Here is a 12,667-nt window from a genome sequence, read left to right as displayed (position 1 = left end):
AGGTTACCTTTGTCGATCCATCGCTCGAATTAACTAACACTAACAATTGTAGTACTTAATATGCGACGTTTGCAATACTTAATATTACAAAATGTTTTTATATTTTATTGTATTTGCACGTATACTGACATTCCACTTCGCTCATCGAGCGCACTCTACAGACACGGATGTTCCGTCCGAGTTACTACTTATCCCTCACTTATGTCCACTTGTCTCGGAATAAAACGAGAAAATGGCTTTGGCAGCAAGCATCGGGAGACAGTTATCGAATCAATTGTTCAAGCATAAAGCGTGCTTATACACTGGAGTAAAATGCTACGCAACCGATAAGAGTCGTAAGTAACTGTTGCTCTCGTGTTTTAATATGTTTATCACGCTCAGTAAAAAGTATCGTTTCGCCAAGTAGTAAATGAGGTTAGATTACTGTTAAATAATTCTCGTTACTGTGTGTCATTATACGCTTAAAAGCAAAGAAATAATTGGGAGATCTATCTTGCGATGATTATACGAGGAAGAGAAACCGATATTGTTTATTAAACATTTTATCATTGTCATTAGGAATACCATGGAATCACCTTTGGATTCCGGAAGAATATAACAAGGAGAATCATGCTAAGCATGCTGAAAAATATCATATGCATCCTGATGATTATAAACCGTATGATCCCTTCGAGAAGGCCACGGGTGATTATCCAGCCCTACCAATGATAGGACCAGAGGCCAAAGATCCATACTATCCATATGATATTCCTATATATAAAAAAAATTACCATGAACCGGCAAGTTTATATATATATATATATATGTGTGTGGAAAATTTTGATTTCTTTCCATGTTCTTATATGTTATTTTACTTTTTCTAGTTACATGATGAATTCTTTAAAATGAGTGAGGATCGTTACAGTTACGGTCGTAAATTTTACATCGAGCCAGATCGCGCATTTCTACTCTATATTGTATTTGTGTCTATTATTGGTGTAATTCTATACTTAGCATCTCCTTATCCTGTCGTGTTCCTACCAAATGTAAGTAATTTTGAAGTCTCTATACGTTTGACACAATGTTTTTAACATTAACAATGTTTTCAATGGTTGTTACGGTGCTTAATTAAATATTTCAGTACATTATCGATTTTGTTTTAGTCGGAAAGGCAATATCCATACAAAGGTAAAACACATTACACGTTTGAGCCAGTGGAATGAATATGACTAGGATGAATAAGCTAAGATAGATGCAGCAGATTTATGTTACAAGCTAGGAAAGCAAGGCAGTTTCCGATATAATGTTGTATGATATTGTAGTATATGAATATATAGTAATTATTACAACACATATCTCTTTATTAACATCCCTGTAACATTTAAGCTATCCATTACTTTTTATCCTGAGTTAACTCACATTTCTTCTCTTTCCAACTGTATCATGTATTGATCTTTTATTCTATAAACAAGTAAAGTATTTATATACTGCCAAAAGTAAAGTAGTGATTAAAAAATTTATAATTCATTATATTGACTCTTCTGACAAAAGCGTGACACGACATGAATTTGTACCTTGTGATTATAAAACTGGAAGTACCATCGACTAACACATTTTTATTTCACTTCTTCATACATTCATTACAAAGAAAGCAATAACACGATCCAAAACTTTTATGCATACAAATGTTCAATATATTCATAATGTAAATGAAGGAGAAAAAATATATCTGTAATACTTTGTGTAATGATTATGAATGAATATTAATTTCATTAATACATGGGAAGATTTTCATACAAATTGTGTCCATCGCGTCGCAGGACGTACATTACGGTGTATGTATACGACGTGTACTAAAAATATAGATAGAAAAATATGATGATAGGCTACGGAATAAATTGTACAATGAAATGCGTGAGCGCAATATATCTCCGTGTATCAGTTAAAATCTGTCACAACTATCGTTACAGTGTAGTTAAGAAAGACGTCGAATATACAACACTTAGTAATATCATGTACTTACAAATGATATGCTTAATCAATTGTTTGTTTCCGTTATTTTCGATGATTACATATCTCATTACGATGTTTGGTAATTACATAAAATCTTTGTGGAAAAGACACACATATTCCGTGAATAGTATTTCAATGCCTGTATTTCTGCCTTCGGTCCAACGTTTAACAATAAAATACCTCTTTTGTTTTTGTTTTTGCCAGACATCATTAAATATGCGTTTCACGATGCATACGAAGATGCAATACTGCAAGTACCAGAAAATCATTCAGAAAACTCGTATCTGGATTTCACATCTTAAGACATAAGATGTACAATGTGTGTTAAAGAATTTCAAACGTTACACATTTTTATCGTACGACAAAATTGTGCAAACCAGCTGTATTTAAATGAGACGAGTCCGAAGGAATTGCTTATTAAATGCAACGAGATATTGCTTATAATACTCAAGATCTGAACATTTCAAATATTGGCTATCAGTCGTTCTGTAATACTTTCTTTTGTATTTTTTTTTTGCCAGACTGAATTATTGACTAGAGTTCAATACATGAACATTAGAATGTTGTACGCAAATTTAGATCTGTATCCTCCACATGGATCGAATGTGTATTTTAAATATATGTATATTTTTAATTACAATTAATTTTGCATTTCCAATAAAATTAATTTCCAACGGAAATTAACGATAATCTCTACTAATAAAACAAAATATGTCTAATTAGATTTTCTGCGCTGTATATATATATATATGTATATGTATGTATACGTAATGGAAGATTTATATTACAATCTTTTCCCCTGTTCAATACTTAATCATCTTGCTTGTGATTGCGTAGCGTAATTAATTAAGTAAATTTCTGGACCATTAAAATTATGTATTTTAATTACGACATCTTAATACACTTCTTACTTCGCTTTCGATCTTTTCTCCTTTACTTCTTTTTTTTTAACTAGTTAGTTTACTGCCCTACAAGTAGTGATTGATAGATATGTTATCTTTCTGCTGTAATAATAAATATCTTGATGAAACACAAATCAACGAAGCGTCAATACTTTTATGCGTGTTATACTTTCTACTTACCGCGTGAGATCTATATGTAAGTGCGAAGTTACATATATATATTTATATATATATTTATCTTTCGACAAAAGACTGGTAACACATCAAGCGATTATTACTTGTTTTGGTACTTATCGGTATTTGCTAGGAATGGAGAGCCGCCCAAATTGACGCGAGGTATCGCAACGCGAACGTTTCCGCGGTGCCCGCTCGCATCGATTTGCGCGAACGTCATTATCACTTCCCATTTTAACAGTACACGTAGAAGAACGTCGATCCATATATTCGGCGAGAGTTATTTGATTCAATTTTATTGAGTTTCGATCATGCATAAAACGAATATATGCTTGACCGAAAGAGGGAAGCCCACGTGCAGCAACAGAGCAAAATAATTTCGATACAAGCCCATTTCTAGAAACTAGTTTTTTGTTTCTTTTTTTTTAATTTGAAGCGCTTAGATGTGTATGTGTGCATGTGTTTGCGCGCGCGCACGCGCATGCCGAAGTACGTACATTTAAATATTGACAATATAGTTCGTTCCATCATTAGACTAGATTAACAACATATGCATATGTACAATGTAATATTAGATATTGTACGATTGATCGTCAAAAGTACAAATAAACCTCACCTTTAAATCTGAGTATATGCGATAAAATGACACGGTACCATGTGTTCAATTGTAACTTTAAAGTTAACAGCTGTTTTTTTTTTAAATTGCTTTAGAGTCCATTTTTCATTTCAGACTGTCTCCCTTTGAGAAGCTAAGACACCCAGCAAAGTATAGAAAAAGATAGTTACGTTACTGTCTACTCTATAGTTTTATAGTCAAGTATCGAGCGTAAGAAGAAAGCGGCTGCAGTAATTGTTTCATCTTCTTAGCAACTCAATTTTCCTACTTGCAAAGCAGTTTAATTCCCTATCTAATCAGTAAATCGAGTCTAATTTCTTCGTTGCACATTCAATGGATCATCTCACTCGTATTTTGGTAATATAATGCTTAAAATTATTTGCTTATGTATTCGTTTGTGTAATATGTAAAGAGGAAATTCTGCCAATAGTCTAACAAAATCTTTGTGCGATTATCGAAATTATAATGTAATACCAATGCGTACAATTGTTTTAGGGAAGCCTGTCAACTATTACCAGAATTTCCAAAAAATATTGTACAAAATATAAACAGTCGTATATTAACGTTGGAAGGTAAGGGCTAAGGAGCCTACGTGTAAAAGTATGTGTAACAGCTGCCTCAAGAATATAATAGTGATAGAAAGAAGAATAAAAGAGGAACGAATGAAATACACAAGTCGATTATATATGATTGCTTACGTCTAATTTCGCAATAAACCAAAAAACGATATAAAAAGAATCATGCATGCGTTATCTGCGAATGTAATAATATGAAATCACAATGATTTGATCAACTTAAAAGATACTATCTCGATACAATGCACTGTACATTTACAATTATCGTTATAACGACGGATAGACGCGCGTAAAATTCATAAAATTATGTGTGCAATTAAATTATTTACAGTTAATAGATCTCTGCTTATATTTATATCAAATAAATCATTCGACGTTAATTGGAGTGAACGAAACACAAGACATGCATTCGCGTTCATTCATGCATTGGTGTAAAACCGAATATTTACGGGAATAGTACTAGCGGTACGTACTATTGCTGCTATACGCTCGTCGTACGTCGCGTTATTTCTTTTAAAGATTCTACGATCATCCAAACGGTGACTTGTATCGCAAATAAGTGGTATAAATAAACGTAACGTTATGTACAATTTTCTTTATACTGCATATCCATTAGCCAATTATATCACATCTCTTTTTGAGATAGGAATTTTCCTCTTGCCACACACATAATTGTTACAGGTATCGCCTAACCGCGAATGTCAAGGATAAAGAAATCTACTCAGATTTTCTATCTAAATCTGCGGATAAGAGTTTACTTGGTTTTCAAAATTCAAACTATTGACACTAACTTCTCTAGATATTTCTTTCCTTATGGCAGCTTTGGAACTACTCTTTAAAATTTCGCGTATTTATCCTGGCAATTAAGTTATCTGGATTGTTATTACCCGTGTTTTGTACTAGAACGATGTCAATTGTTAACTAAATACTTAGGCCTTCTTCTTGTTGCTATAGGTATCACTAAACGTTACGAATCATCGCGTGTACGTAGTACGCGTGCACACGAGATTTCGGAATCAGTGAATTATGTGATTTATATTTCTCCTAACTATTATTATAAGAGAGTAAAACATTCTTTTTCAAACTAAAGAGAGGTCAAACAGGCGGATTCATTCACTTGATTCATTCTGTAAGACGAGGCACGCAAACTGCTGCATAATGATGAAATAACTTCTTCATAACTTATTTCATCATTCTTACATGGCAACATTTTTCACCGTTCGATCTCAGGATAGATTTATCGATTTGATATTAAATGCTCAAAAGAAATGCAAGAAGATGCAGTAGAATATTTTAATTTACCATCGTTCCACATGAAGAGTATTATCAAGTGTTGTGTTAGTGTTAAATATTTTCAGAGTTTCATTTGGTTTTTACTAAATTATTTAAAAAACAAAAATGCTAAAAGCTACGACAAATTATTGGGCTAAATTAAGAATTTGGAGAAAATCAACTGCTCGTTCCAAATAAGGTTCATACCAGTTTATCTAGTTGCTAGATAATTATACGGTTTAAAGGTGAGAGCTCGGATACTTATTAACAAGTTGCCAACAAAAAAGTGTTTTTTTTTTCTATCATCATATACAATAGTATATGTAACAGTTGCGCTCAGTCATACCATGTGTCCCGATACGCGCGTACCAGAGCGCTAAAACGAGATCACGATGGTTCTACATTAATCAACGTAATTGGTGTTCATCCTTGTGTAATCAACAGTGTTCTGTTGACGCTCGAAAATTCACTACCTACATAAAGCTAGAAATGGACGTTCACATACACCTAAATAAGTTAAAAAAAAAAACAAACAAACAAACACGTACTACTTTATACAATTCGCTAGTGAGGGCGAAATAAATAAATATTTCTTAAATATACCTACAGAACAGCTGAAGATCGGGGGTCATTTTTCTCATTAATATCAGGATAAACATTGTTATAATCGTAGACAAGTTTGATATTTTCAAATACTTACTAATCGGTTCGCGGCAAACGAAAGGGCTACCAAAAATGCAGGGGCAGATACAAATTTTTGTTCCGAAATTGTATTCTATCGACGAATCTGCGTTTCGATCTCCAGTTTCGCAAACGAAATTACGTTAGGATAAACGATGTGTGTATTACGCTATATATATATCGAGTCTGCTAAATACAGAGTTCACACGTTTGCATACTAAAATTTTGAATGATATAATAGGATACAACCTCACAGAGGCTGTTCAAGTGGGATAGACTCGCTAACCCTTTCACCCCCACTCTCTCTCTCTCTCTCTCTTAGAGCATCGGAGCATTCATCTCGTTTTTCCGCAAAAAAGCACACATCTATGTAATATAAATGTCTTAATTCAGCCGTTTCAACCGTTCGATTTCGCGACGCAGGCAGTGAAAGGGTTAGATATATTCTAGTTTTGCGGCTGCGCTTTCTTGCCACCGCGTGGCTTGATGCTTTCGGAGATCTGCCACATCGCCTCCTCACAGAGGAAATCGCTAAAGTTGTTGAAAAACGTTATGATGCGCTCGTGCTTTTTGAAGGAGTACATGCTGCAAAATATAAAATTATTCATCACGTATAAAATACAATTAACAGAGCGCTGAAGCTGATTTGAAGATTCGTGATAGGCAAATACTTACCCTTTCTTAAATCTTTTCATATTTTCAACAATGTTGAATTGTTGCCATCTTTTGGAGAAATTTATAGTGCCATCTGGTAATAAATCGCTATTTCCAATATGCACAAACGTAAGGTCTTGCAAAACGAGTCCGCTAAGCAAGAAAAATACATATGTACAAGTAAGGTATACAATAAATTTTTTATCTTTTTCATGCAATAGCAATAAATTTTCTTCCTCTTACATATAAGGAATGCACGGTGGTTGTGTTTCCGCCAGAGCCTGCCTATACGCTCGAAAACTGCTGGAGCTATCGATGAGAGCGCAATACTCCTTAAGACCTTCCGTGATGTGCTTCTGCCACTCGAGTCTCCTAATGGGTGCACTGTCCAGTGCGGATAACAACGCGAGATAACTGTTAAAGTTATTGATCTTCCTAAGGTGTTTCATTATCTTGATGAATTTCACGACGTATTTCTCTCGATCTTTCGCCTCATTTTCTAATCGGTGCTCCAATATCCTGGACCGTGCCCAATACGACATCTTATTGAAGTGCTCGGTAAATCTCGTGAGATTCGGACTTCGTTCCTCGTTTTGTTCCTGCGCCCAAATAAGCACCTCCGGAATTTCGATTTTCATAAACAGATCGGCGTCGAGTAGCGTCATTTGCTCGGCGATCTGTTCGCTCTTAAAGTCCAACAAGGAAGCCTGTTTCGTTGTTACGCTTAGAGACGAGAGAATCGGTTGTGTCGCTTGTAACTGCTTCATCGTGTGCTTCTCTAAAATTTTCACTCGCAATGCCTTCGCCATTGTGAGATCCCCGCTGCAAACTAACTGCTGCACGAACTCCATTAAAGTTTGCAGAAGAACGTCGTCGAGATCAGATATTCTGGGAAAAATAGTTTATTGTATCGTCACATTGGATCGCGCGGAATTCAAACGTTATAAAACAAGAAATTAGAAAACAAGAATACTTACGTTAAATCACTAACGACTCGAACTAATAAAGAAAACGCTTCTCGCGCTGCCCTTTGCTTCACAACGTCCGGAGAACATGAGAAACGTTGATGACGCCTGTGTAGTTTCCGAATTAACTCTAGCGGCTGTATGAACGTTCTGTACGTCGTTAAAAACGCTTCTTGATACAGAAAGTCTGCAAAAAATTGATTTCTCTTCAGATTTAATCCACACACTTGAAATAGTCTCTATCGTTGAAAATGTTACACCTCATTACCTGATTCCTTTTCATCTACGCAGCACAAAAATATATACATAGTATGTGATGAATATTACAATAAAAAAATTAGTATGTTAGAAATTAATTTAACTTTTATAACATTAAACTGCAATCAATTATTTCATGTTCAATTAACCGAAAAAAGAAAGATATTTACCATGTTTGTTAGCTTTTGTGGCATGAATTAATAGCGCATCCGGATGTCCACCGCGTATATCTGGACCCTCCTCATCTGGTTTTTTCAATACCAAGTGTTTATTAATGTCTAACTCATCCAATATGCTATCATCCTGATCGATATCCCTTAATTCAAGAGTATTTTCATCAACTGATATGGAGGAAAGCGCGTTACTAGCGGGTCTCGACGATGGTAGCACTGTGTCCACGATAACATTATTATTCTGAAATAAAACATTATTTTATTTCATCGCGTTGTTGTAATAACACGATGAAATTGTTTTATTATATCGATACGCACCAGTTTGACTGGAGTGGAAGGTGTAACGTCTTTCTTTTCGTGCGTGCATGCTGGCTCCTCTGCTGGTTTCGCCGGTGTCGATGTCACAAGCGGATCCGAATTATGAATACTCTGCATGCTGATTGTGGGTTTCGGCGATATCGGCGGAGGTGTGGCATTTGATTTGATGGAACGAGATCTCTTTGGTGGTAATGCCGGGGGCAGACTAGAATTATTTGTTACTTCTACTAGAGTGGGGGCTGTGGTTGTAGAAAGGCTGCAAAAGGAATGTAAATCTTGATTAATCTTCTCTTCTTTTACTAATGTTACTCGCTAAATCGTATAATTGATGCAAGACGAGAACGACGAGAATGTATAAGATATATCGATCATACGATTTTACATACCTTGAGCTATCACGTAGAGCGGTTATGGTGTGCGCCATGAAGGAACACGATTGGGTAGTGGTAAGGGACATCTCGTGCTGCTGCCATTCCGCTTGCATCGAATTATAGGCTGCTACAGAATGACGAGTGCCGAGACCGGAGATGAAATCATTATTACTGTGGGAGCAGTTTCCGAACATCTCCATGTACGCCATGACTGAAATGCATACAAGTATATGGATTAATGTGAATTTCGTAACAATGGGAAAAGAGAATGTTTTGTTATTGTAAATTATTCTGTATAAAAAAATTACTTCTTAATGGCGTAATATACAGTCGACGAATGCAAGCACGATGTATGCTGCAATAAGATATTAAAGCACATGGTGTGTGGATCGCGTGGAAAACACTGATGCACAAGCACAGATCGCCGTTTCGTTATTATTATTATTATTATTATTATTATTATTATTTTGATAAGCGACGTATGTAAGTGAAAATGTTAAACTCACTGGTGTAAGAGTGGAATCTTTTAAACAGCATTTTCCCTATCTTGCTGTGAGTCTTACGCTTCAACAACTGAGCTATTGCACAATAGGAGTAAGCACTGCAGTAATTGCGGGCTTCATTTAAAGTGTCACGTCTAAGAAGTTAAGAAGGTTTCATATTTTCAACGACTTTACTTTTACTTTCGTCCGCTCGTCTACGCGCGAAGAGAGAAACTAAGCTCTAGCTCCCTGTTTAACAACTGATGGCACGTAACCGTTAAGTGACTATTAATGGAAAAGGTCACATTAATTAAAAAAAGATTATGACGCCCACGTACGTAAGTGTGCAAGAATTGATTCCCTTCATTTACGTTAATAAATTATATAGAATTCGCAGAAGTTTATGTATTTTATATACAGGAAAAGATGAATCTGTACTAATGCCCGAATTCCTGAATTGTAAAATGTAATTTTTATCGTGATTGTGAAGATTTTAGATTTAGATAGAATAAATATGGAAATAGATTGTCACATGAAATAACTAAATCGATTGCCATACATGATGTGTGTATGTGATTTTTCGATTATTGTTACATGATATTCAGCATTAATATCTGCAACCTCGTATCCATGATGCGAATTAAAAATAAGCGATAAATCTTTAAGCTGCAATTATTATTGAAAATTCAAGCTCAATATATCAGACAAAATCATAATTTTAAAAATATCTCGAATAGAGAGAAAATATAAATAATGTGTAAAATAATAATAAACATGCCGCAAGAAGCCTGGAATTAAAATCTGGATATAATATGTGAAACATAGGATATCAACTTAGCGTGAAAGTGATTGCTGAGGGGTAGTTGTGTGGGCAGGATCCCACTTACCAGAATATGCCACTGATTGGAACACTGGGGGATACAAAACATTGCATCAGTTTTAACCTACTATCAAAACAGTAATTTGGAATAACTATGATTTTATTTAATATCTATGTGCACGTTGACGACAGAAAGTTATACAGATCGTACGAAATAAGAGAGCGCGTAGAACGTGTTATGATTTTGTTTCGCAAGATTACCATATTAGTTTCTGAAGGAATATCTCTGTTAATGTGCGTAATTAATCTGTTTTTTTTTTTATAAATTCATGTTTCAAAATCGATAATGGAAAAGTAAAGCATCGGCATTAACACAATTAGATATCCCGTTGGCTTTTCTTTCGATAATCGATAATCGTTACAAAGATTACTTACTATGACGTTTCTTTAAAGGCAAAGGAGGCGGTTTGTTGGTATCCGGACTGTCGCCGTTACTGGTATGCAGAGTACACGTGGATAGATGCTCGTTCTCTGGAACATTATCGTACTGCGATGGCTGTCGTTCCTTTCTTCGTCTAGATCGCTTTTCTGGTAATGCCGGTGGTACGTTCGTGCCATTCGTGTCGGACGCAACTGTTGATTCCATTTCCTACGTACGTATGACAGATATCACGTTACGGACGATCAAACGATTAAAAATGCTGAGGAAAATCGGAGAAAACAATACGAAAGGAAAAGAATAAGTAAAACGGAAATAAAAAAAACGTAACAATACCCACATTTACCAGTTTCTCTAATAAAGCTGGGTCCCCATTTCCGGATGTATTTGTTGTGCTGATAGTACTTTTCGAACTAGTCATCGTCTTTTGTGTAAAAATAGAGCCGTTACTGTCCGATGATAATTTGCTTTGAGAAAACGACTGTTGCTGGCTGCTAAATGATTGAGAATTATAACTAACGCTGCTCTGCTGCGACGACCTCTTGGATGTCATACTGGATCCGGTGGTATAACTCTGAGACGAACTTCTTTGAGAATGCATAGAGACAAATCCCGATTCTTGCGTTTGAGTGGACAGTCGTTCCATTTTTCCTTCTACACCTGTAAAACAAGTAACGTAAAATAACGTAAGACAAATTTAATTGGAATAATTTAAAGGAAAACTAAGAAATCATAAGCAAAAAGTTTTGTCAATATTTCCTTACGGAAAAACATTTTCACGTGTTCCCAACTAAAAGTAGATCTATGCGACATTTTACATGAGACTTCTAGTACAGACAACACTATGATAGAAAATGAAAAGAAAACTGCTTGATTTTGCCTCTGCCTTGAATGCAGACCTACAAGATACTGTTTATTCATGCAGTCGGAAGGTCCACGACACCCACGCAACTCGTTCCACTGACTATTTCAGAAACGCTTGCGCAATTATAGATCTCGCATTTTCTCTTTCCTTTTTTAACATTTTCAGACGTTTTAAAAATATTTTATTATATGCATAAAAGAAAATTAAGTAATTAAAGCAATAAGCAAGATAATTAAAAAACTTTTAAATATTTTTGTTAACTCGTGAAATAAAATGATAGATACAAATTGTTAATAAAATACTTTGCACAATAATTAATTTTGTCAGCATTAGATTACTTATCTACGTACACGATCAAACGATTACGTACCACTAAGCATTTCTTGAGGCGTTTGTTGGCCTAGCAACATGGTACTTGGTATGCTGCTTTCAGAACCATCCCAGCAATTACAGTTTGAATTACCATTGACTTGCATGCCTACGATGATGCAAAATACACATTATTTTCTTTGTAATAAATCTACTATCTAACATCAATGTATCAAATGTTGGACAAATTCAGATAATTCTGCTTAATATTAATTAGCATTAATAACCTTCGAGGAAAGATTATCATCTGACAAAAAATTATATTTTATAAAAATATTACTCATCGAGCATTTTATATGCATAGCTAAAGGAAATCGATACATCGTATATCAAATATTATATAAAATTATTGAAACACCTTTATTGTTTTCATTTAGTTTTATATGTCTTCCATATTTCACACACTTATTGCTAACTATAAGATACGAAAAATAAGGGCCGGGATTCATAACAATCGTAATATTTCCTTAATGTCAATGAAGTTTCTTAATGAACAATGGAAGCACATTTGCACAGCTCCGGCAAACGTTCAATTGTAGACTGACGTGAAAAGTAAAACTAGCGAACTACTAAACTAACGTGCTGAGTAAGCATTGACCATGGAGCATTCATCTTACACATAAATGGAAGTACGATGTATTGCAACGATTCTCTCTTCACTTTGTTTTCCGTAATCTATTCACGCGGTAATAGAAACTAAAGTATAATCGCGAAACACTACAATTGATAAATGGTAGTACA

General features: G+C 34.9%; 2 protein-coding genes across 12 annotated transcripts in view; one reads left to right on the top strand and one right to left on the bottom strand.

Moving 5' to 3' along the window:
* The first annotated feature begins 54 nt into the window (after nt 1-54).
* LOC105280794 (NADH dehydrogenase [ubiquinone] 1 beta subcomplex subunit 8, mitochondrial) lies at nt 55-1,330 on the top strand. The gene is made up of 4 exons (XM_026971947.1): nt 55-335; nt 559-779; nt 864-1,025; nt 1,143-1,330. Exons 1-4 carry the CDS (start codon nt 233-235, stop codon nt 1,200-1,202), a joined length of 546 nt encoding a protein of 181 aa, XP_026827748.1. The 5' UTR covers nt 55-232; the 3' UTR covers nt 1,203-1,330.
* A 245-nt stretch (nt 1,331-1,575) lies between these two features.
* LOC105280729 (guanine nucleotide-releasing factor 2) overlaps nt 1,576-12,667 on the bottom strand; it is a 44,343-nt gene continuing 33,251 nt past the window's right edge. For 6 of the 11 annotated variants that reach the window (XM_011341467.2, XM_011341462.2, XM_011341466.3 and 3 more), the window contains 12 exons: nt 11,928-12,035; nt 11,033-11,352; nt 10,689-10,902; nt 10,321-10,344; nt 8,967-9,162; nt 8,581-8,836; nt 8,260-8,503; nt 8,100-8,114; nt 7,844-8,018; nt 7,110-7,754; nt 6,888-7,019; nt 1,576-6,797 (listed from right to left, as the gene is read on the bottom strand). In XM_011341467.2, the coding sequence (XP_011339769.1) occupies nt 6,659-6,797; nt 6,888-7,019; nt 7,110-7,754; nt 7,844-8,018; nt 8,100-8,114; nt 8,260-8,503; nt 8,581-8,836; nt 8,967-9,162; nt 10,321-10,344; nt 10,689-10,902; nt 11,033-11,352; nt 11,928-12,035 (2,468 nt within the window). In that variant the 3' untranslated portion in view covers nt 1,576-6,658. The remainder of the gene's footprint in view (nt 6,798-6,887; nt 7,020-7,109; nt 7,755-7,843; nt 8,019-8,099; nt 8,115-8,259; nt 8,504-8,580; nt 8,837-8,966; nt 9,163-10,320; nt 10,345-10,688; nt 10,903-11,032; nt 11,353-11,927; nt 12,036-12,667) is intronic. The other 5 variants (XM_011341463.3, XM_026971939.1, XM_026971940.1 and 2 more) reach the window with 5 other exon arrangements.

This window comes from Ooceraea biroi, chromosome 8 (assembly GCF_003672135.1).
Source record: "Ooceraea biroi isolate clonal line C1 chromosome 8, Obir_v5.4, whole genome shotgun sequence".
NCBI classification, from domain to species: Eukaryota; Metazoa; Arthropoda; class Insecta; order Hymenoptera; family Formicidae; genus Ooceraea; species Ooceraea biroi.
This window is presented reverse-complemented; position numbering and strand designations above follow the sequence as displayed.